This window comes from Ailuropoda melanoleuca, chromosome 4 (genome assembly GCF_002007445.2).
Source record: "Ailuropoda melanoleuca isolate Jingjing chromosome 4, ASM200744v2, whole genome shotgun sequence".
Lineage (NCBI taxonomy): Eukaryota > Metazoa > Chordata > Mammalia > Carnivora > Ursidae > Ailuropoda > Ailuropoda melanoleuca.
Window position 1 is genome coordinate 138,652,877 of NC_048221.1, and position 25,261 is coordinate 138,678,137.

General features: G+C 52.3%; 1 protein-coding gene across 3 annotated transcripts in view; it reads left to right on the forward strand.

The window, feature by feature from the left end:
* Window positions 1-25,261, forward strand: part of LOC109490461 — a 252,703-nt gene that overhangs the window by 11,896 nt on the left and 215,546 nt on the right. The window contains exons 3-5 of one of the 3 annotated variants that reach the window (XM_034659954.1): window positions 20,737-20,826; window positions 24,022-24,069; window positions 24,182-24,337. The exons of 1 other annotated variant lie outside the window; for it this stretch is intronic. In XM_034659954.1, coding sequence (XP_034515845.1) covers window positions 20,737-20,826; window positions 24,022-24,069; window positions 24,182-24,337 — 294 coding nt within the window. Of the gene's footprint in view, window positions 1-20,736; window positions 20,827-24,021; window positions 24,070-24,181; window positions 24,338-25,261 lie in introns of those variants that run through there. One more of the 3 variants, XR_004625104.1, reaches the window with a different exon arrangement.

A 25,261-nucleotide genomic window follows, 5' to 3' on the forward strand; every position in this document is an offset into this window, starting at 1 on the left:
ACCAAACCGTCTTCCAGAGTGGCCGCACCCTTCTGTGTTCCCGCCAGTGATGCAGGAGGGTTCCTGTGGCTCCCCGTCCTCGCCAGACTTGGTGTTGGCACTGTTCTGGGTTTTGGCCATGCTGATCAGTGTGTAATGGTATCGCCTTGTGGTTTTAATGTGGTGTTAGCTTTCCTTTTTAGCCTCACCTAGATCCCCCTGCTGTTTCTTTCTATGCTTTGTTTATTCAACAAACCTTTCTGGAGGAACTTGTCCTTTTAAGTGTGCGGGTTCATGAGCACGACTCAGGGCTTGCTCATTGCCTGTTAGACGCTGTGCCGTGCCTTTGTGCTTGCGTGTTGTGTGCGTGATATGTAATTCTAGGATGTAGGAGTGAAATGGTTCTGAAGAAGGACTCTGGAAGAGGTACTAGGAGAGGCTAGGGGCACATATCACTGTGGCATTTGGCTCCTCCTTGAGTGTCCAGGCAGGGACCCCTCCTGTCTGTTCTTGGCTTGTTCTCAGCCCAGCAAAGTGCCTGAGCCAGGGTGAACACTCAGGACATGTTTGTTGAATGAATAAGGGGAAATCAAAGAAGGGTTCCTAGAGGAGGTGGCATTTAAGCTGAGGCTTAATTCCTGTTCAGTGAGGGAGAGAACAGGGGGAATGGCAGGCACCAGGCTCAAAGACATGGAAATGCACACAGCTTGCAAACTGGAATCAAGCAAGAGGTCTGGTTGGGCTTTGTTTTGTCACAAGCTGTATGTTTGGGGCAAGTGAGTTCCTGGAGGAAAGTAATAAAGATCCATCTGTTTGTTCAATAAACATTTACTTGCCATCTACCCTGCCTGAGGCTCGGTGAAGGCTAACACGAGGCTGTGGACAGCACTGGCAGGCTGGTGGGGGAGCCAGTCAGGCCTCCGTGATGTCCTGGGCACTGGGGTGGGACTCATGCAGGGAGGGGAGCGTTAGGAGCAGGGCATCAGGCCAGGATCAGAAAACAGGATGCCCTGCAGCTAACTTCCCAGGGGAATGGGTGTCAGAGAGGGAAGGGCAGGCAGAGTAAGGAAGCAGCTAAAACTCAGATCTGGGGGTGCAGGAGCCTTGGTGTGGGCGCCCTGGGAGGGCCCTGGTCATGCCACGCAGAGACCGGAGGGCGTATGACGTTTTCAGAGCACTGACTCAGGGGGCTCAGGACCGTGCATTTTCATTTTGTGGGTGTGATTTTGTCACCTCAGGAAATCCTGACACTGCTGGCCCTTTGACATCACAGAAATGCCTCTGTCAGGGCCAGGCTTGGAAGCTGGAAACCCGCTCAAGTCCCTAACCTTGCTGCTTCTGCGGGAGCCTGGGAGGCTCACGTCCCGACCGCCCAGTCTCCGCTGGCCTGGGGCACATGCTCCCTGGGGCACGTGGGCAGGGACGTCCCATCGGGGCCTGATTTCCCTCCTTGGTCAGGTGACGATCTAACAGCTCCCTGTTCACTTCATCTCATTTCGCATGTTGGCGTTATTTCCTCCCTGCTCAAGAAGCAATTTCAGAGGGCTTACATGGTAGAAAATGTATGAATATGGCCTACATTACAGGTGGGAGAAACAGAGAGAGGAAAACAAAGGAGGGGACGAAACAGAGAGAAGAAGAATGAGGCTCAGTTATCTGGGCTGTCACTTCCCTTCAACCTGTTCTAATTTCTTTCAGGGTTTAGGGCTACTTTGCAGGCTGTGTGAAAGATTAGGGCTTAAGCTGCCAGCGCTCCTTCCGCTGCAAAGAGCCTCGCATCTTTATAGAGGGTAAAGCTACCAAATCCGTACTTGATTTGTTTAATGAAATGTTGGGCTTCTTAGCAGGCGCACGGTGTGGAGCGAGCATTGTCTGGCGGTGAGAAAGTCTGGATGCCCGGCCCGCATCGCTGAGGGCTGCCAATGACTTTTTGTGCCGGTGAATGTGGGGTTCTGGGGGGCTGCTCGCTAAGCCAGCCCCGAACGTGCAGCAGTCAGCTGCAGGGCCACTCGACCTCTGTGTCTGACCTGGGGCTCCCAGGCCCCGGACAGCCAGGCCTCGAGTCAGCCGGAGGAGGCCACCCCAACGTCGGGGACCTCCCAAGAGCCAAAGGGACCGTAAGCCCCCATCTTTAGGATGTAGGGTAGAAGGGGAAGCCACTGTGATTACATCGGCTTTCTGATCCTGCAGGGAGAGGGAATTCCCGGGGGGAGAAGTGTTAAAAGCCACGGCCTACACCCCAGTGTGGTGTCTGCAGGGCGGGTCTGTCCCCGCACATGATTTGCTCTTGGTGGTAGGACTCAGCTGGTGGTGAATGAGCCTCCCAGCTGAGACAGTAAAGCAAACTAAGCTAGGTCAGCCACCGAGGTGGACCCCGCTCCTCGCCATGGAGGGCGGGCCCTCGTCGCGTCGTTATGGGCCGAAACGTAGGATTGCTGAGATTTGTGGTGATTTTTTGGTTTTGGACTTGAGCAGTTGATTCTTCTCTCTAGTGATCTTTCTTTTCTCCCCTTCTTGAACTTCCTCAGGAACACGAGTCAGACGCAGCATCTGCTCTGTGTGTGTGTGTGTGTGGGCACGACTTTCTCTAAATAGTGATCATTAAGCAAAACCAAAGGGAAGTCGTCTGTAAGGGTATTTGCCACTTAAATGATCATTAATTGAGGTTGTAAAGCGTTGTATTCCTCGGTCCTTAAATCACTCCCACCATGCCTGGCTTCAGAGCTGGGCCTGGTCGCCTAGTTGATGCCACCTCGTCCCCAGGGGTGGCTTCTCTCCTCGAACATGTTCTTCAGCCCCTTCCCTCTACCCTTCCTCCCAGTACGGCTTTTCCTGGGTCATTCATGTGGGTTCCTGCTGCAGGGTCTGGGGCCCCTGGCACTTGGCAGGTCCCCTGGTTGGAGGGAGGAGTGTGTATTTTGGGTGTGCAGCCCAGAGCTCGCCATCTTGGTGGTGCCTTGGTGGTGCCCTGCGAGGCTCCTGGAGGCCAGCGAGGAGGATGAGGCAGGGCTGAAGGTGGGCTGCTAGTGCCCACAGGACGGCCCCAGGTCACTGCGTGTGGCCTCAAGAAGGCTGCAGAGGCCACGTGACAGTGCGGTATCCCCTGCCTCTTGTGGTCCCCTCCACCCAGCCCAGGGCTTTGGATGAGCAGAGGCAGCCGAAGAACAGGGTGCTCAGGGGTGAGTGCTGGAGCTGGTTTCCAGGCTAGGAATGCACAGGTTGTGTGGGCCAGCAGAGGTGGGGGCCAGGTTGGTCTCATCTGAGTGGCAGAAGCTGTGGGTCATGGGTGAGTTGGTGGCAGTGCCAGGGAAGGGTGGTGGAAGCTGGCTTCTCCACCGGGTAGGAGCTGGCCTTACAACCTCAGAGGGAAGATGGTGGGCAGATGCATGGACCAGACTGGTGGGTGACCTGGAGGGAATGGTCAGCAGGTATCTAAGGCGGGACAAAACTCTCCTTCATTCCTTGCCTCCCTTCCTTCCTTTCTTCACTTACTCATCCCTTGCTCTGTGCCTTAAGCCTCATGTCAGGCACTGGGGAGATGGTGAATGTGGCAGAGCCCCGCCCTCAGAAGGTCTCTGGTCTCTGACTTCTTGGGGTAGGAGGGTCTGTAAACACTGGGTCGGGCCAGGCCCCAGAGTTTCCAGCAGCCTGTGTGTCCCAGGAGACAAGGATTAGGGGTATTTCTCTAGCACCTTCCAACAAAGAATGAGGCCTCCACGAGAGCACCATTGACCCCTCATAGCAGTGCAGGTTAAAATGAGAGGCACACCCACCGGTGCTTCCAGGCAGCCCCTCACTGGGTCCTGCCTGAGCCCCAAGGAGACAGCACTGTTAGCGCCAGCACTTTGTGGCTCGGGACCCAGGCTTGGGAGAGGAAGTGACTTGCCCCCCACCCACACAGCGTGCCCCAGCCTCACACAGCACCAACCTGCTGCCGATGTAGGTGGGATGGCAAGACAGAGAACATTCTAGAGGCTCTGTAAGAGAGAGGATTCTGGGTGTAATGGGGCTTTATTCAGTGCTGTCTAAAGGATGAGGCGCAAGTAGATATATTAGGTTAACTATACAAAATTGTCATTTTTATAGGTCAGAGATGGTCAAATATGGTTTCATACGGTCTGCCTAATGTTTGAAGGGCATATGAGGAGAACTCATATTGTATTTTAGAATATAGTGGCCCCCTCATTCTGACCAAGACTGTCCCTCCAAGGAAACCTGTTCTGCAGTATTTCTCTAAGTGTAATCCGAGGATCCATTCGGGGTTGGGGGTGGGGGGTAGGAGTTTAACAGTTACTCTTTGAGGGCACAGTCCCATGTTCCTCTGGATTTAGAGATGTCCTGTGACTTGTTAGTTCATCAGCCATGAGTATATTCAGCCTCTGTTCCAGTCTGTGTCATACTTTAGTATCTTTTGGGATAAGTGATGTTTACCATCTGCTATAAAATGTAGTTCCTTTTTTGGCCCTGTATTAGCCAGGGTTCTTCATATATATATGAAAGAGTGAGCAAACAAGTGACAGATTTTAAGGAATTGGCTCACATGATTAAGGAGACTAGCAAGGCCAAAATCTGCAAGGTGGGCCATCAGACTGGAGACCCAGGGAAGAGCTGATGTTGCATTTCAAATCCAAAGGCCGTTTTTGGCCAATTTCCCTCTTGTTTGGGGGACGTCAGTCTTCATTCTTTTCAGCCCTTCAACTAATTGGAGGAGGCCCACCTACATTATGGAGGGCAATCTGCTTACTCAAAGTCCACCAATTTAGATGTTCATCTCATCTGTAAACATCTTCATAGGAACTTCCAGAATGATGTTTAGCCAAATATTTGGGCCCAGCCAAACTGACACACAAATAACTATCACAGGTCCTAAAATTACATCTTTCCAAAATCCAGAAGTTTCTTTGGTTTTAGAAGGCTGATGTAGTTAGTATATGCAAGGTAGGTTCTAGATTCCATGGAGTGACAGAAATGCATACAGCTTCATGAGCAAGACTGAATTCTTTCTATCAGTTAATTATTGGGAATGGAGTAGCCATTCTGTGCCCATCTTGGACAATGCAAGCATTGCATAATTTATAAAATAGATCACACCTCAGAGTCTTCTTTGCTGCAAGTCAATTTTTTTTTAAACCAAATCTCCCTCCCTCCCTCCCTCCCTTCCATATTTTTTGGGCATCTAGCATATTCCAAGTAGTAGGCCACGCGCTGGGGGGTCAGGAATGAAGATAACCTACTGTCAGTAGTGGCTTTGAGCCTGAGAGGGGCTCCTGGTATAGAGTCAGTCTCCTAAAGGTTAGAAGTCAGCCTCAGGAGCCAGGTTCTCTTCCTGTGCCCTAAGACTTCCTTAGCAACACGAGGTCTGAACATGCAGCCTGCTTTAGTCCTGGGTTGTCCTGGGGGTAACACCCCATCTTTTTATAGTGCATCTTTTCTTCTTAACTGAAGAGCCTTCTCGCCTTTCCCTAAAGGTGTGATTGAGGACCAGCAGCCTCCCCTGGCAGCTGGTTGGAAATGCAGCCTCTCAGGCCCCTCGCGGTCTACCCAGTGAGCATCTGCATTTTGACAAGATTTTCAGGAGACTCCTGGGCATGAAAGTCCCACACATGCTTCCTTCATCCTTATTTCCCTAAAAGACAAGAAAGTTCCACGTAAGGTCTGGAAGAATTGAGGGCCTAGCCAAAGGACTAGCCTGCTTGGGAAGATTTTTAGCTGGTGCAAGAGTCTGGACTTTCTTCCGAAACCAAGTGGGAGAAGGCTCTGGGTGGCCTCTTCTTGGGCTCAGACAGGGGAGGACTGAGGCTCCCACTGCGGAGGGGAGTCTGTGTCTCTGCACCTACATGTCCTCTCGAGGGAGCTCGGGCAAGAGCCTTCACTTCTTCAAGATAGTTTTCTCTTCTATAAAATGGAGATGATTTTTAAAAAAAATCCTCTTTTCTGAGTTGTAGGGAAAATTTGCAGATCCCCAGGGTGTGGATGGTGTGTTGGGAGCCAGGTGTGGCTTGTGATGTCATCGTGGCAGCAGGCTTCACTGGCTGGGGGGGGGGTGCAGGAGCCCAGCTCCTCATTGCTCGGTGGGGGGAACGCCTGCTGTGTAGGCTGACCTGAGGATTAAGAGACTGCATGCACAACGCCAAGGTGACAGCTATTATGTTCATAACAACGGGCTTACGCTCTGGCTTCAGGGAGGCCCAGTACCTGAATCATCCAAGGACAGGTGGGGACAGGTTGAGGAAGAGGCGACTTTGGGCTGTGGCCGTGCCTTTTAGATTGTTCACAGACGCACCCCTTATCCCAGGGCACTCAGACCTAGATTCCTGAGCGAATCCGTAAGAAGCACAGAAGTTAACATGACATGTTGCTAAGTAGATTTCTTTTAAAAGGTGTTCTCTCTCTGAGGTAATGACAGATGTGAGTATTGCTATGGTGACAGGTTGTCTGTTTGGAAGCACACAGCACAATGGTTCAGATTGCTTGCCTACGATTTATGGTTATGGAAGGTAAGCAAGGCCCCTCTTGGGAATTTTAGTGAGGGGTCTTCTCCTTCCGGGTCCCGGTTTCCAAAGCTGATTTTATTTTGTGCCTCAGGTGACCGGGTGAGATGGAGAAACCATCGCATATATTCAGAGGGACAGAATCTACACACAGCACACAGTTGAAAGTTTGAGGTCTTTTCAAGAATTGAAGGTGATTAGAAAAAAGTCCCACGAGGAGCAGAATCTGTAGCAGGCCACGAGGTCATTTCAACACGACAGGTGCTCGCGGACCGTCTGGTGTGCCCTGAGGGTCCTAAGGAGGTGGAGGGTGGGTGCTGAGATGTGGACGTGCGTGAGCCGGGGGCCCTGGCCCTCGGGTCAGGGGGGAGGCCGGACGCAGGGCAGACTGGGCTCCAGGCATCTAGTGCCGTGGAGACAGCTGGGCATGTGGGGGCCGGAGTGAGTCCAGGCGCGAGGGGGCCGCTGCGCCTCATTTGGATGTGTCTGGAGTCGTGGAAGCTTGACTACCCTACTCTCTCCTACAAATGGACCTGAAGGGCTTATTGGGAGGTTCTAGCAGGGGGCGCAGCTGCTCCTATACCCTTGACCCCAGAAGGGTCCTCCTTTCTCAGGGAAGGTCATCCTCTCCCACCGAGTAGCTTCGGGAGGGACACACATGGAGCAGTGAGGGGAGAAGGGTCACCCGCCTAGCCAGCCAGATCAGCCTGGTCAACCCTGGCCATCAGTGGAGTGACAGATGTTGCAGCTGGAGCACCCTCACATCTTGTTCTAGAGACGTGTGTCCCCGGGTCTCCTGGTCTGCTAGGGCCTGGCCTGCCAGTGCGTCACCTTGAGCAGATGCAAATCCTCCTTTTGGTGTTTCATGGCTTCTGCGTCTGTTCTTTGATTTTTCTGTATTTTGTTTCTTTTGAATGAAGAAAAAAAAATGCCCCTGCTTATGAGAACAGAAGGAACCAAGTCTCAGGAAGTGCTGCTCATTTCTTGGTGGGGAATGGCATCTCACTGCTGTCCAGCGAGCTGTCCATCATGGTTTTTAACCAGGACCTAGCCATGACCCATCACTGACGTTGTCCCACGAACTTTCTCTCAGGTGCCAGCTCTGCGCTCACCCTGTACGGTTATTCTCCCGCTGTTTCTGTTCTCTTTACTTGGCAAGGCCTGGAAGGCAGCCACTGTCTCCAGACTCCAGAGCAGGCCCCTCTCTTGTTCTCCCATTCGATCCCCTGATCACAGATGCAAAGACCCACGGATGGAGGATGGAGTCACTCTTGGAAGACAGCCCTGCCCCAGGGATGCGATTTCCTGCCCAGCATTTAGGACTCCTTTTGTTGGAGATAAGAAACACATGACACCTGCCAGGGGCTGCCTCCTGCCTTTCCCGTGACAGTTTCTAGCAGGGACAGGGAGGGAAAGGAGATCGCCATCTGTGGGTACATATCAGGACATGGACCCCAGCCTAGGTAGCCACACACCAGCTAACAGCTGGCTTTGACCTCAGATCTGGGCTGCCTTGTCACACCGTGTCGCGGACTTGCCAGCTGGCTTCTATGGTGGCCAGTCAGCTGCATGTAATCCCACCAATGTGGACCCAGTGGTACCACTCCACCACGGCGTGTCACTGAGTGCACAACTCAGCTTGCACACGGTTAATTTGGATGACAGCTGTGTGAAAGGTCACACAGCAGTCCGCATGTGGGCCGTGGGCACATGCTCACGGTCCAGGGGGCTGGACTGGCTGTGCGACAAATCCCAAATCCCTGTCTCTGGGGCAGACTCACATTAGCCACACTCATAGCACTGATGTCTATGCTGGGTGTCGGCCTGTTGTTTTACAGTGAGAACTCCATCTGTTGAAGGGTCCAGAGAGCTAAGTCCTGCGCTTACCCTAGTCTGTGTGGGTAAATCTACCTGGCAAACTCCTTCATCCAGTGGTTGCCTGGTGACTGTGGGATCGGAGCCAGGGAGCAGCTTAGCATATGTGAATGCTTAGTGACATTCGGTTTCAGAGCGTTTCTCTCCCCGATCTCTGTTGCAAGGGGCGCCAGCCATGGGGACTGGAGAGTTAAAACGCATTCCTGAGACAGACCTGCTTCTTTTCTGGCTTCCTGTTTTTCTGGGTTTCTGTGGCTGAAAGATTCTCTACTCTAAAGAACAGTTTCCTTAATTATGGGACTCATTTTAGGGACTGTCTTGACATTCTTCCTATTTCTCTTGTGTTCATTCCTGGTCTGACCTCCAGGCTAATGGTGTCTCCGATAACATTGCCCGAGCTTCTCAGCACGCTGTGGAAAAGGACTCTGGGGTCTCACCGAGATTATGTCTACCCATTGGCTGTTCTTTGTTTTGGGGGGATTGGTTCTTAGTTCCCCTTTCCACCTTTGCTTGTTGTCACCACTCAGTCTGCAGGGAGGCCTACAAAGCTTTCGTGGGAGATGTTGCCGTCCTGCCCCCGACGGGGCTGTGACACCAGCGTGAGCAGCTGTGAGGGCCGGTGCAGGTTTATGGGGCTTACACTTTTAGACTCCTCTTTAAGATGAAAATACAAAATTTAAGGTATAGTATTAGCTACACAAAATGACTACCTATTTAAAAAGGGCCTAGGTTAGTAATGAGCCTGAAGCTTCAGCTTTATGACACGCATGAAAAACTGGCCTCTGGCAGAGGGTATGACAGAGATGGGGTGGGTTTGCGTCCCGAGAATCCGTGATTGCGGACTGTGGGCACTCAGGACGGGGCCTTAAATGTTCTAGTGTCTAAGCTTAAAAGCGTACATTGACAATAACACAAATCATGCCTGGATTTGCTCTTACACCTGTAAGGGAAGGAACAATGCAGAACGACCTGGAACAAAAAGACATAACTCTCCTCTAATTCTGTTGCTCAACCTGCCTTCTCCTGTAAGTAATCCCAACAGACAATTCAGGGCACCTCCCAGGCCTTTTCCTTAACAGATGCAGGTGCGTATCTACCTCATTATTTCAAAGGATGTGTGGTAATCTGTAGTGTGTCTGCCCACAGTTTACTTGGCCAATCACTTATCGATAAGCATGTGGGTTTATTTCAATTGGTTGCTTTAAAGACACTGTGGCAGCGACTGTCCTTTTGTGAACATTTTCCTGCACGTTTGGACATCTGCGGGTGTTTCTGTGGGGCAGGCAACTGGAAATGGCCTGCCGGGTGAAAGGGTGTGGGATATCACATGTTGGTAGATTCAACAAATCGTTCTCCAGAAGGACGACCCCTATTTACATTCCTAGATGGGATAATAGTACTTCTTTCTCTATATGCTTCTCAGTGTTTGTTTTTGTCAACACGATGGATGAAAAATAATACCATCATTGGGTTTTTTTTTTGGAATACCGTTTTAATATGATTGTTAGTGAATAACAATTTTTTTTTTTTTTGACTTGCACCAACCCCACCGTGAATGCTTTCTCCCCAAATGGAGAAAGCCAGAAAATCCCATTGAACCAGTGTTCAAACCACGTGCAGGTTCTGGCACTTACCGCCTGGCCGGTGCCACCGTGTTCCTTGGTCTGGGTGACTGCAGTAGCGCTCCCTGGTCTTCCTGCCACTGGGCTTGGCTAGTTCAGTGATGGCCCGCAGATCATCTTGTTACAAGTCCTGGGCTTGAGACCTTCCAGAGCCCCTGCCCTCCCTTCTCACTCATCTGTGAGCAGAAGGCGAAGCCTTTGTAATGTCCTGGAAGGCCCCACATGGGCTGGGCACCCTGTCATCCCCCATCCACTCCCCATTGCTAACTCAGTTCCAGGTACACTGACCTCTCTGTTCTTCCTCTGCTCAGATGAGTGTCCGCCGTGGGCTTTGGCACAGGCCATTCCTCCGTCTGAAAGGTTCTTTCCCCAGACAGTCACACAGACAACCACCTTACCTCCTTCACATCTTTGTTTAAATGTCATTTTCTCAGTGAAACCTGCCCACGTTTAGCACGGCAGACTCTTAATCTCTGTGGCTGTGTTCGTAGATTTTTATGGCACTTTCGAACATGTTATATAATTACTTACTATTCTGTTTATTGTTCATTATCTGTCTCTCCCAGCTATAATGTCAGATTCTTGAGGGGAGGGCTCTTCCCCCCCCCCTCAATTTATTTAAACAAGCAAACAAAATACCAAAAACAGTTCTCCCAATTCTCCTCCTCCCTACTCCCCACCTCTGGCCACCGCTTATCTGTTCTCTATGAGCTTGGTTACCTGTGAGGGCAGGGTTTTTAATTAATTTTTTTCTGAGATTCCACCTGTAAAAGAGATCATTTATCTTTTTCTGTCTGACTTGTTTCACTTAGCGTAATGCCCTTGAGGTCCACTCATGGGGCAAATGGCAAGATTTCATTCTTTTTTTATGGCTGAATAACATCCCACTGCCAGGGTATATCACAATTTCTTCACCGATTCATCCATCGGTGGACACTTAGGCTGGCTTCCATGTCTCGGCAATTGTCAATAATGCAGTAAAGAATATGGGGATGCATCTTTTTAAGTTAGTGTTTTCATTTTCTTTGGAGGAATGCTCAGAAGTGGAATTACTGGATCATAGGGCAGCTCTAATTTTAATTTTTTGAGGGACCGCCATACTGTGTTCCACAGTGACCTCACCTATTCGTATTCCCACCAAGATGCCCTTTTCACCATATCCTTGCTAACACTTGTTATTTCTAGTCTTTCTGATAACAGCCACTCAGACAGGTGTGAGGTGATACCTTATTGTGGTTTTGATTTGCATTTCCATTATGATGAGTGACTTCGAGCATCTTTCTGGGTACCTGTTTGTCATCCGTAGGTCTTTTTTGGAAAAAGTCTATTCAGATCTTCTGCCCACTTTTAATTGGATTTTTTTCTTTTTTCTTTTGTTTTTTTTTTTTTCTGTTTTTTGCTATTGAGTTGCATGAGTTCTTTATATATTTCGGATCTTAGCCCCTTATCAGATATATGACTTGCAATATTTTCTCCCATTCAGTAGGAAAACAGCGGTAGGCAATGTTGACAAAGATCTCTTGTGAAAGAAATTCAGATGGGGTCTAAGGTTACTGCAAGCTGAGGGTCACCAAAGTTCCGCGTGAGTGAAACCTTGTGTAGGACAGGCCTCAGGTAAGAGCACACCTGAAGGGCTTCCTGGACAGTGAGCAGCTGCATGGCTGCGCCTGACTGCCCAGATCGCACATTCACGTGCGTGCTGTGTGTTTTGGTTCTAGGTGTTCTCACGTGTTTTGTAGGTACTTCCTGTTTGAGTCACCTGTGCTGACTCCACTCCTGGCTGAGAGTCTAAGGTTTAAGATGGTCAGCAGCCTGTCTTCTACCCTCTGCCCCTTTCCCTCAAGGCCTGTTCCCGAGCACTGTGCCTTGTGGGATGGGGTCTGCCCCTGCTCTGCAGTGGGTCCCCACCCTGGGGAGAGCCCCTTACTGCTCCCATGTGAGGAGGCCCTCCCTGGGCTGGGTGGGCTGGTCCATCACCTTCCACACATGGAGCCTGTGCCTCCTGTGGTGGGAGCTTCCACAGACTGCCCCCCAGGTCATCCCTGCCTCATGCTCAGCTGCTGGACCAGAGCCTGTGGGCACTCCCCAGGTCACCTGTCCTGTCACACGTGCCCACGTTGGAAGGTGATGATGGCAGATCACTGGATCACAAGATCCTGGGCACCCCCTACCACCATCTTCTCCCAGCCCTGTGAAGCTTCCAGACCGAAGAGCTCGGGTATTTGGGCTAATTGCTGGGCCTTTCGCTCCTCACTGCTGTCACCCCTCACTGACAAGAAGAGGAGAGAGCCAGGAGGGCTGTCTATTATTGAACTCTTCTAGATTATTGGACATGCTGTCCCCGAAGACAGGGGTCATGCTACTTTAGGGGTGGGGGTGGGAAAGCCAGCCAGTCATGGAGGCTTTCCTACCAAGCGCAGAGCCCTGGGATACAGCCTGCCTACCTGGGTGGTAACATGCCTCTAGGGACAGCATCATTGTCAAGAGCTCACTTGGTCCTCACAGCAACATCACCCAGCAGGTGCTTTATTATTGCCCCATTACACAGATGAGGAAACTGAGGCATAGAGCCATTGGAAACTTGTCCTACTTATACGGCTAAGCAGCGAGAGAGCCAGGATTCCAATACCGGCAGCCTGGCACCAGGGTCCGTGGCCACATGTAGCCCCCTCACCATTCTCCCACACCTCAGGCAGAAAAAAAAAAAAGGGTGAAGGAAGCGTTATATTGACTTTTAAAAATATCTCTAAATGAAGAAGAATTAAATGATCAAAATGGTTTCACTGATTTTTGATTCCATGAAAAATTGTAACATTTCTTTTAAGATCACTGACACTGATTGATTGGATACATTAACAAAAATGTTTGCCAACACTGTAAAAAAACTTTTCTTTCCCCCAAGTGAAATTGCTTCTGAGGTATGAATTAAGTTCTGCTCACGTGGCCAGATGTTGCCGGTCATTGGCAAGGGACTGGGTTTCTCATCCAGGCTTTTCATGCTACGTGCTGTTTATGGAAGGACAATTGACAGACAAACTAGGTGATTCAGATCTGGGTGTTTTGCAGACATTTTCTTGAAAATAAATGGAGCGAGCCTGTTTCTTCAAGAAAAATAACTGACAATATTTGTTGCCAATTGTAAAATTGAAACTTCAAAGTGAAAATTAGAATTTTAGAAAACTTGTATCCACTCCTGTGAGCTTGATAGCTTCCTGATTCAGACTTTTCTGGTGAGGTTAGTGGTTATGTTAATGCTATGATTTCCGGAGGTTGTATAATGAAATGTGTCAACATATCATTAGATCTTCACAGCTCAACGAATCAATATTTTCCAAATGCCCAATGCATGGTGTTGCAAATTCATGAAGAGGTAAAAGTAATATTCAGCGTGCATGATAGTGGGTTTCAGTGCAACAGTGTTTGCAAAATTAATTGATATGGTTTCAGATTCTTTATTGCAAGTAACCTTTCAGGGAGTATCATTTGTTGAGTTTTGGTGTAGTATCAAAGAAGAATAGCCACAGTGATCTGAAAAGCCTATTACGAAGTTATTCTCTTTTTTCCAACTACATATATGAGGCTGAGTTTTCTTCACGTTCCTCAACTTAAAACAACAAAATGCACAGACTGAAAGCAGAAGCTGATGTGGGGATCCAGCTATCTCTCAATAATTCAGACATTTAGGGGGCCTGGGAAAAAATAAATAGTTGCCATTCTGCTCACTGTTATTTTTTTGCTTTGAAAAACACAGTTATTTTTCTTAAAATGTAAAATTTATGCCAATATGTAATGAATCTGTATTGTGATTTTTTGATACAAATTGAGAAATATTCAAAAACTTTCTCAGTTTTAATTTCTAGTACAGTAAATATCTTCACAAATATGGCTCACATGAATGCCAGCTCCTTAGGGATGCTCAGTAATTTCTGGGAGTATGAAGTGGTCCTGAGACCAAAAAGCCTGGCATACAGTGCTTTTTAGAAAAGCCAGCCTTAATTGAGAACAGTCAAGAGACTTTCCTTCAAGCCCCCTGGTTGGCGACGGCTGTGCCAGGAGCAAGAGCAGGCCTCCACGTGCCTTACCCATGAACTCGCACCAGCTCCAACTTCTGCCTTCCGTGCAAATGGCCTGGATCCCACCTGGCGTGGCTCAGAGAGCACTGGGCAAGTCTCCTCTGCGGCAGGCTATTTAAAAGCAAAATGTAATGTGGGCACCAGCATTTATTTCTGAACAATGTGCGAAAAGAGAACAGCAGAACATAAAGTTCAAGAGTGAATGTGCAGCGAGCGATGTGGGTGTCGTGCACCACGGCCGGGCAGCGGGAGGCGTTACCAGGAAGACTCGGGGGCCACGCCGACTCGGGGAGTGTGGGTGCTCCCGACACGCACGACGCACACGGCAGGCCTGTTTCGTGTCGGCCTGTCATGTCTGCACCTGCTGCTGCTGCCTGCCTGTGTCACCCCGGACTGTTGGGACGTGGGGCCTCAGGCACCTAGCTTCCGTGGCTCCGCAGCTACTTCAGATCAAGCATGGACCTCTGCACCCCCGCCCCCCGTCCTTTCCTCCCTGTCAGGATAGGACTGAGTTGATGTTGTGAGATTTCCAAGTGGAAAGATGTCTTTGTATTTCTGAGCACTAAAGAAATAAAGAGAGTAAAGCATCTTTGGTGTTTTTTTTTTTTTTACAGGGGAGTCCAATCAATGAATGGTGTTTCCCCTTCTTCCTCATTCCTGATAATATTTACTGTGTCTCTGCCCTGCTCTGGATTCAGGGCTGAATGCAAGTGCTCAGTGTAACTGGGAATGCCCGGGCAGCGGGAGATGTGCGGGGCCCGGAGAAAGCCACCTCCTATGACATGGGGTTGGGTAGTAGCCAGTGTTCATACAGAAGGGTGCTGGGGACTGTTGCCCACATGAGCCAGAAGGCTGAGTCCACGCTGACCCAGAGGGAGTAAGCAAGTAGTGGTGATGAGGACAGGGCTGTGGGTTCAGGAAGGAAAACTCAGACAACTCTCCTGGAGTAGTTTGCTGCTTTGGCGAGCATTTTTATTTAGCTGATCCCGTTGAACACACGCTGCCTCCCACCAAGCCCAGCCTTGGATGGCTGGAGTGGTCTTGGAGAAGTTCGTTGAGAAGATGGAACATGAAGTTGACCTTGAAGGGTGGCCAGAATTTGAGTAGGTGAAGAGGAGCAGGAAAAACATCCAAGGGTTAGGAAGTGGGGTGAGTGGAGGCCCGGAAACAGGAAGATTCAAGGCATGCAGACCAGCGTGACCCGAGCAGAGAAGATATGTGGGGAGCAGGTTGGGGCTGCAGCATTGAAGGTCTTGAACTCCAGACCTGAGTTTGGAGCCACAGGTGGTCTTTGAGTGGTGCTGGGGCCTGTATGCGTAGGGGCTCTCGGAAGGCGACGCCGATGGCGATGCTTGGAAGTGATTGAAGGAGAAACTGTAGCCTCGGAACCACTGGGGTGCCTCTTCATTAGAAAAAGATGAAGAAAGAAGCACTCTAGGGGGACCAACTGAAGTCGTATGGCGAGGGGGTGGGAGTGAAAGCTGCTGCCAAGTTTTTAGCCCAACGCCAGCGAGATACACTTGTGTTTCCTTACATAGCCGAGCGCGCCACTGATCTTTAAGAAGTGCACGTCTTCTTTGGCTCTTAGTTTCTGGGAAGAACAGGAGGAAGAATTCCCTCAGGCTGGGAATCAAGTTTTAGCTTCGAGGCTATTATTCTTACTTAAGAACACACAGGATTTCTGGGGTGAGGAACCAAAGGACAGATAATGAGCTTATGCCTCACATTGTTCGTGGATGCCACCCGTCTCCTCTACTGGCCCGACATGGTGGGCAGCCTGGGGGGTGGCCCCGCAGCCCCCACTTCCGGGGTCCATGTCCTCAGGGCACATGCTTCCCTGGGGTGTGGCCCAGACCCTGACGACTTTCCTGTCATGAATACAACAGACATCAGCAAAAGTGACAAGATGTCACCTCTGTGACTGGACTACAAGTCAACAGTGACCTTTGTCCTATTGTCCCTCTCTTCTGCTCCCTCACTGTGAGTGGAGTGGCTGCTGCAGTGCAAGCTGCCACCAGCCACTCCCAGATTTCTGACCCACAGGAACTGCAGACGGCTGTTGTGCCAGGCTGCTACATGGGGGGACGTTTGTTACACAGCCACAGATAGTTCATACACCCAGATCCTCTTGGTGGTGTCGAAGAGCACTGTGGGAGGCCAGACTGGGTGGCCTCATGTCCTGGCTGCACCGTTTACAAGCTGCCCAACCTTAAGGCACTCACTTATGTGTGTCTCAGTTTCTTCATCTGTACAATGAGAGCAAGGGTAACAGCTGTGGTGGGTGACTGTGAGGGTTAGGAAGACAGTCCCTATATGTCGATCAGAACATCGTTAGGGCTCAGTCAGTATTACCTGCCGTTGTGACTATTGTCTGATGCTAATCCCTTCTGCAATCTCTACGGTACTGCTCTCCCCACACTAGCCTCTCATGCTTGCAGCGTCTATGGCATCTTGTCTGGACTTTATACCCTCGTTTTCCATTTGAAACCCTCTGACTTGTCCTCTCATGGTCTCAGCTGTAGAAACTCTTCCCAACTCTGAAGTGTCTCCAGGACTCTGCGGAGTGCTTGACACAGAAAGAAGGACATGTGGAGTTAATAGTTACTGTGTGACCAGGGCCAAGCACTGTCCTAGCACAGAACAGGTGCGAAGCAGTCTTNTTTTTTTTTTTTTTTTTTTTTTTTAAGATTTTATTAGTTTTAGAGAAAAAGCAAGTATGAGCAGGGGAAGAGGGGCAGATGGGAAGGGACAAGCAGACTCTGTGCTGAGTGTGGAGCCTGATGTGGGGCTTGATCCCACGACCCTGAGATCATGACCTGAGCTGGAATCAAGAGTCGGACACTTAAGGGACTGTGTCACCCAGGCACCCCGAAGCACTCCCATTGCACTAATTAAGTGAGCATACACGAGATGCTAGCTGGGCCATAAGCACATGCACGATGGGAGAGGGCTGCAAGGGGGGACATGGAGGTCCCTGCCAGGGTGGTCCCGATGACTCAAAGGGAGTGCCTGACAGATGCCTGTCGCATGTATGGAGCGTGAACCCCAATGTGAATTCCGCTGACTCAGTGAAAGTTCAGCAGATCTGGTTGAAGTCATTGGGATTTGGATGGTGGGGAAAGAGGCTCATCCTGTGAGAGGAAGCGCAAAGCCGAGAGCCAGGGGCGGAGCCTGGCAGCAGGAGTCCGAGCACAGGGCCTGGATCTCAGGCAGTACCCATCGCCTGCTCTTGCAGATGGCTGGGCGTGCATGTGGGCTTGGTTCTTCCTGGCAGTCAGCTCGTGGGCAGGCCTGTGTGGAAGTTTGGCAGCAGGGAGGGAGGGAGGCAGAGATCCTGACAAGCAGAGAAGAGGTACCAGCAACTTCTGGGCCCATGGTCCAGCGAGGATTGACCTTGTCACCCTGTGCCCTGAGCTCCATAGATGGTGAGATGACAAGGAGGGGCTGACTGTGGGCCTGACTGCCTGAGCTCTGAGCAGGCACCATGAGGTGACTGTCTCCAGGGAGATGAGGCTCACTGTCAAGTCCTGCCATAGGCCAGATGGCCTCTTGGACCCCCACTGCAAATGCCTCATTACCACCTGCCATGGCGGTCAGCATGGTTCGTTCAAGAACCCACAGGCTGGAGCTCCAAGCACTCATCCACTGTGTACTGGGCCATCCACAGGGGCAGGGCAGGCCTAGAAGCATTNTTCCCCCCCCCCCCCCCCCACACTGTCTATACTGTCTTGGGCAGGAGGCTGGGGGTCCGGCTCCTGGGCTGGGCTGTGTGGAAGGGCTTTCCCTGGTGTCACAAAGGCTGGGAGTGCCACAGGCATTTGGTAGGTGGGGCTGGGCCCTCCTGCAGTTCACGGACAATGCCCCAGGGTAAAGCATTACCCTGCTCAGAATTCTGGGTGGGTAGGGCTTTGGGAATTACTAGCCCAGTGGGAGAGATAAATGTTAATCGATTAACCACACAAATAAGTGAGTAATTCCAAACTCATTAACAGCTATGAAGAAAATGGTATAGGAAGGTCAGAGGGGGACATCTCCTGTGTGTGGGTGGGGGGCAGAGGTGGGCACAGGGAAGAAGGAAGGTCTTCCTAAGAAAGCAGTGATTAGGCTGAAATCAGAAGTGTGCATGGGGCATTGGGTTGAAGGGGTGAGGGCTGGGGCTGATAGGAGGAAGATTGCTCTGGAAGAGAGGGGTGGGAGTGCGGTGGGATGGGGTGGAGAGAAGATGGGGTGGGGAGAGAGAGACAGAGAGAGAATAGGCTGAGGCTAGTCATGCATGCAGGCCCTTGGAGGCCGTGTGGGGATGTTGGGATTCTGGTCTAAGAATGTTCTGCGTGAGTGAGGGTGCCCTGACCGCATCTGAGATGTGGAAGGCTCTGCAGCCCTGGAGGGTGGCGTCTGGAGGTGGAGGGACAGCTCGGTGGCCGTGGCCCTGCTTAAGATGGTGCCGGCTTATGCTGGGGGATGGGGTGAAGACGGAAGACGGTGTGGATGGGTTTGCCAGAGGCCAGGAGGGAAACAACTTAGGGTAGGTTAGTCTGGGGCAAGAGAAAGGACGGTGAAGAACCAATGGTGGTGGCCATTCAGGAAGTTGCAGACTCGGGAGGCAGAACAGGTCTGGGAGGGCTCAGGAGCTCTGTTTTGGACGGATCGAGTGGGAGCGTGTCTGAGACAGTGAGGGGGGTGTGTGGGGGATGGACTTGCAGTTGTGTTGCTGTGGGGGCAGAGGGGAAGCCTGGGCCGGGGTGTCTGGGAGAGTTTGGTAGAGACACCAAGTAACAGAGGCTGTGGGAGTGGGTGCGCTTTCCTAGAGAGAGGTTAGAAGGGGAGACGTGACCCCGTCAAAGGCTGGAGGTGCCCCAATGTGAGTGGCCAGTTAGAGAAAGACGATGCAGGCCAAGAGGCAGAGAAAAGCAGCAGGCAGGGGGGAGGGGCAGCAGGTGATGGAACTGTCACAGAAGCCAGGGGACACACACGTCCCCAAAGCTGAGGGGTCAGCAGGTCCTACTGGTGCTGGAAAGTTGAGTAAGAGGACGATTGAGAAATGTGTCTTGGACTTGGAAAGTGGGGCCACTGGTGACGTGGGCAAGAGAGGACGTGGTGGCTCGAGGCGGGCAGCGGGTGGACAAGTGGGCAGGAGGACAGGAAGTGGAGGCGGCCTGACAGCCCTTTGAAAAAGCGTTGAGGGAAGAGAGAGAAAGCGGTAGTGAGGGGCATGTGGGGTTGAGGGGAGGCGTGTATGGATTTGATTTTGGGTGGGTGAGGTTCTAGCAGGCTCCTTCCAGCCCTGAGCTGCCCAGGAGAGCCACGGGTTTGACCTCAGTTACATCACCTAAAATACGAGTGCGTTATGTAGAGATCATCACCACAAAGCAATTGCCCTTTTAACGAGGCCGGTACCGCGGCCGTCTTCATGTCACACGTGAGGCCCAGGAGGGTTGTGTAAGTTGTCCGAGGCCACACAGCTAGGAAGCGGACTGGGGCTTTCATCGGACACAGTTAACCACAGAGTTCATTGAAGTGTCCATGCATCTTAACCCTCACATGCTGCCCCGCGGGCCTCTCGCACTGTCATCGCCGGTGTGTGCTGGACGGTGGAGCTCCTGGCAGTCCAGCGGGCCGTGTCTTCCCAGCTCCGCTTCAGGGACCACACTGGCCATGGGGAGAGCAGTGACATCACCAGAGCTGGCACAAATCAGAGCTATTTTTCAATCTCCTGCAGAGCTGATTGTTAAACACTTAGGGCACAGCCCTCTGCTCATCCCCCAAGGACCTCAAGGTGAGCTGTGCAGAAACCCTTCATCTCAGCAAGACTTCTGTGTTGGACAAGTGACCCGAGGGCCTCCTGGCTCCCTTGGAGGGTCTCCATCTGCTCTGCACTTGGGAGGTCTTCCTCCCTCTGAGGCCACTTGGGCTCCGTCGGTGGAGCTCTGGGGGATGGGCAGGAGGGAGTCAGGGCCGCCAACCACCATTATGAGCGGGCCCTTTTCCTGTCGTCCCCTCTCCCCGCAGTGCCCAGACGGTGGAATATGAGACCCAGACCCTGCCACTGCTACTTGCCAGAATGCGGCATGGTTTAAGTAAGGACACAAAGGGAATTTTCAGAAAAGGGGAGAAAGGCTGAGGCTCCCTCACGCCTCAGGGACTGACGGGCTGTGAGTGCGTTTGGAGACCACATGCCTATGCACGGCTCCTGGCAGAGACCCTCCACCGTCCTGGTGGGATGTCGCTCTGTTCACGCCGTTTTAGAGATACACAAAGTGAGGTGAAGGAAGGGGAGGGGCCCCGGGCGCACCAGTAGTGAGTGGCAGGCCTGAGATTTACCCCAGGGCAGCCTCGGAAGGGCCTGTGGTCTTGCTTCTGCGTTCTGCTATCATCGTGCCCGCTCTGCGTGTCTCGGGCTCAAGGTCCTCGCTGGGGCACTGGGTCACATGGGCTCAGGATGGTCATGGGGCTCGAGGGGGGCTGCGTACACCACCTGCCTAACACGAGGCCAGACAGACAGTGGGTGCCCGAGGCTTCCCTTTTCTGCCCTTCAGGCTGGAGGAGCCTGAGCCCTGTGTCCCAACCTGCAGCTAGCCGCGCCCACCCCCACGTGACGGACTGGCCCGTACATTTCCCCATTCAGCTGATGGTGAGCGCTGTGCTATTTTAAGCCCACATGGAAGTAATTTTTTTTTTTTTTTTTTTTTTTGTAAGGACCATCTGCTACCGGCCCCAGCCCAGATGATACAGTTAGAACCTACCCACAGCATCCTCTCCCGCCTTCAGACAGTTCCAGGAACAAGGGTGAGTCAGTCGCCCAGCTGAACTCCTGTCTTGCTACCCTGAGAGATGGCCCTGGGTGCCAGCAGGGGGGTGCCGCTCCTCCCAGAGGGGCAGGTGCACCTAGCTGCTTCTCAGAGACTGGAAGGGACCCCTGCCCAACTCCCCGCAGTGGTGCTGCCTGCAGGGAGAGCCTGAGGAAGGACCCAGGAGGGCTCAGGATAGCCCTTTTCCGCTGAGCTCCTCCCCCTGAGGCTGTAGTCTGGTTCTCAGTTTCTAGTGTAGACCCTGGATTTCCCACCACAGCTTGTCAGGAAGCCTGGCACAGAGAAGTGAGGGGCTAGTGGGACCTGGGTCACCACCCTGACCTGGAGGTCCCTGGAAGAACCCCTGGGTCTCTTTTGGGGTGCAAGGAGGTTGGTTCCCGTCTCACCGGGCTTTTGGGCCCCTGGGAGGATGTTCCTAAGGCTGACCACAGGCACTCAGCTAGAGGCTTTGCTCACCTGCTCTTTCCCTCGCTTCCACACCTCGTGCTCCCTGTGAATAGAGGATATCGTTCCTGTCTCTGCAGTCTGTCGTGAACCTGGGCGCTGCCCCTTATAAACTCTGCGACCCAGGGCAAGGTGTACTTAACCCCCGGAACCTCAGGTTGCTCATCTGTAAAGTGGGGGAAAATCTGACCTACTTCCTAGGAGGTCTGTGAGCATTAAATGGGGTCACGTATGGAAGGAGCTGGCACAATGCCTGGCTAGGATGTTCGCTGTCATTACGAATGTCAGAAGATCTGTCCTTTGAATTGGCTAAAAAGCTGGCGGAATATGTGAAAACGTGGGTCTGTAACTCGGAGACGCAGCACTTCCCGCCGCACATTCTCCAGGGGCCTGGCCCCTCTCCTCCTGAGAGCTGGGTGTTTTGGCTGTAGGGACCCTGCTTCAGGTGGTGGAAGGGTGGCAGCCGACTTGATCCCCAGAGCACAGCCCGGGCTAATGATCAGAACCCCCCCCCCCCGGCTGATGACAGAAGCCTCTGGAACCCCCGAGCCAGGGGTTTTCTTGGTGTCTCTTTCTCCTTCTGACCACTGGGCGGGGTGGGGTGGGTGCTGGGGGCCGGTGCCCGGCTGGCCACGCTCTGCTCTTGCTCGCCACCCTGCAGCTGCGGCCCAAGCATTATCGGGGGTGTGCAGCCGGCAGCGGCCCGGGAGTGCCCCCTGAGCGGGCGTGGGGCTGCGGCCTGACAGCGCCACTTCCTGTCCCAGCGTCTATCTGCCGCTGCTCTGTGGAGTCCTACAGTTGATCTGTGGTCAGTGCTCTTACCCATTTCCTGCAGCTGCTACTGGTTTTTCAGTGAGCTCCGAGAGCTACAGTAACTGGGAAAGGACGCGGGCTTCGTGATTCACTGGCCGGGGCTGGCAGGGCGCTGACCCACTGGCAGTGCAGGGGGCACGTCCCTCAGGCGCACAGGGACGGCCCCGCCTCTGTCCCCTGGGCCTTCCCCGGCCCCCGCGACAGAGACACAGAAAGACCCACACATTCATTGTGAACCGAAAGGCGGGTGTGTGTGCGTGCGTGTGTGCGCGTGTGTGGTAGGAGGGAATTTTTTTTTTTTTTTGAATGTGCCAAAGCCAAAATAAATGGTATCATGTTTTGAGAAGTTAGAGCATTACCCTAGGCTGAGCTTCGCCCCTTTCCCGGGGAGCCCCGTGTCCTCTTGGAGGTCTAACTGGTGAGCTCACAGTGCCCCCGATGAGGATATGGTAGTCACACTGAAAATTTTACTTCCTGGCATTTCTAAAAATGCAGAGGAAAATCCCCCACTGTAACAGATGATTCCTTCCAATAGAAAACTTAGAATGGGTCCATTAATTGTTTTTATGTCGTGGGCCAGAGGTTCAAAGAGGTCCAAAATGTTCATGAGTTCTTCTGCTCAGGGGTGAGCTCAAGAACGGGGAGCAGGCATCGGTGGGTGGCAGGGCGAGGCCAGGACGAGCAGCAGGGGCACCTGGGAGCTTGGGCGAAATGCAAAACCCGCAGCCCCACCCCGCACAGTCTGGGTTTCACCTGGCTCGCAGGTGGTCCGTCTCGCATTCAAGCATGGCGTCGTCAGTAGATTTTATTAACCTTCTTCATCCATGTGGGTTCTGAAGAAGGAAAACAGTGCCTCAGTGCAGAATGAGGCTGCTCCTTCCGTGCACGTTTGCGGTGCCCCTCGTGGGTCCTAGATTCTGGGCTAGACACAGCAAGGGAACGTCTGGTGCCCAGAGCGCAAACCCGCTCTCCACAACAAGGAGGCCATCTCATCTGGAGAAGCTCCTTAATCTGATACAGGCTGGGGGGCTGGGGGCCTGGGGAGGAGTGAGGAGCGGCTCGGGGGAGTGGTGGGTGAGATGGGGACTATTTCATCCATGGTGGGAATTAGATGAAGGGGAGGGAGAAAGATGAGAGATTACAGTGGTGGGGGTGGCAGCCGAGAATGGCTTTGCGGGACTTGGGGCTCATCCCAGGTCTGACAATGTACAGTGTGGTAAACTTAGACACACCTCTGTGCTAGGCCTCTGTTTTCTTATCTGTATCATGGGTTTAATGATATTTCCTTTTACAATTGTTTTGAGACGTAAGTGAGGTAATGCGTGCAGAGCGCTGAGCACAGCCCTCTCTAAACTCTCTACAGACAGTGATAATTTTTGCATCTGAGGGCAGCGGGGGCACACTGAAGGGTTTTCAGCTGATGAGTGATGTGAGCAGAACATTGTAACCGCCCCAGAGATGCCTGGTACACGCAGGCCAGTAGAAGCTCTTTGTTGAGCAGAAGATCCACATACCATTAATATTGCGGGCTGTAATCATGTTTGAAATGTGTCGGGAAAATATCTTAAATCCTAAAAAGCATCCCACCCTTTTATCCATTGCCATATTTTTGGATTCTAACATCAACAAATGCAGAATCTGACCACTTTCCAAAGCAACGTGCCTTTGGACTGAGAACAAAATTGCCAAGCAATGCTTTAGTTTTACCCTTCCAAAAAGTCACAGGGCCCGGAATACAAGAGAAACTTGGCTTTCGAAACCCACACTTCTTGGGGTGGCTGAGAAACCCCACTGTGCACGGGCAGGACCAGCTCTGGGAGTCCCCACTCTGGTGACCTGCTCTCCACACTTGCTGGCTGGAGCAGCTCTGGGCAATGCTGAGGCAACGAGCTGACCAGGATTTGTTCTTCCAAAGACAGAAAACCCCGGGAAAGCAGATGGCAGATTCGAGAGCCACAGAGAGGTAAGCCCTTGGCCAGCACCACCGCCCCAGGACAACCTGGGCAGAGCTCCATCTCCATCCCCTTCCATTTCAAGCACCCTTGGCATGGACAGCCTTTATCCATCCTGCACAGGAATGCCGGCCACCTTCCACGGGCTTGTGCTCAGTGTGGGAGAGACGCTATTCATTCTACAGATAATGGCACAAAGGCAGGGATGCGGACAGACCGGAATGAACTCGAAGAATGAGGGCGTTGGTGCTGCGGCCCCACAGAGCTCTGCTCCAACAGGTCTGCTTTCTGGCCCTAGGTTTTGCAAAACCATCTGCTGGCTTCGGAAGGCGGGGGGGGGGCGGCATTTCAGGTGGGGCACCTCACAGCACTCAGATGCCCACATTTGGAGGTGACATGGGCGACCCAGGTGCATTCGCAGGAAAACGCGTGCAGCTGCTGCACCCACATCAAAAGCGTGTGGTCCAAGTGTGGGAGTCCAGGGTGATGGGAGCACTATTCCTGGCACAGGCACGGACTTCCTGATACGCAGCCTCCCTTTATCTCGGTTTCCCCATCTCTAAAGCAGGGCAAGATCTAACTTTCCTGGTTCCACAAAACATTGTGGGCAAACCACTTCACTGGTAGGACCCAGGGTGCCAGGCACCAGACCTTCCAGCGTGCTGCCCGAGGTTTTCTGAGAATCCACCGGACACAGTCTCCACTATGTTTCTTAGAGGAAATGATGCCATTAGAAGAAGCGTGGCCCGGTTTTGAGGTGAAGCTTTGCCGTGGCTCTCACAGCTCTGGTCTGGCCTCGGTATTGCCTCCAAGGGCTCTTCGCAACCCACAGGCACATTCTGCCTCTCTCCTGCTTAACTCCCACTAAGTACTTATGGGGAGAAGCACCCAGGGCTGGCCTACCCACTTCGACCTTCTGAAGTGAACGTGCTCGCAGCCCAGAGCGGTTTCAATTTCCCCAGCAAGGCGGGTCCCTTTTCACATCCCAGGGCCTCTGCAAATGCTGCTCCTTCTCTGCACATTCTTCCCTTCTGATCAGCTCAGCAAACTCCTCTTCATCCTTCAGAACCCAGCACCTGTCATCCCCTCTGGGAAGTCTTTCCTGCGCCCCTGTATTCCCTCCATCCCCAGGCTCAGCATCAGGGGGCGTGAGAGGCCCTGAGGCTCCCCCCACCCCCAGGCCGGGCTGGCTGGAATGCTTAT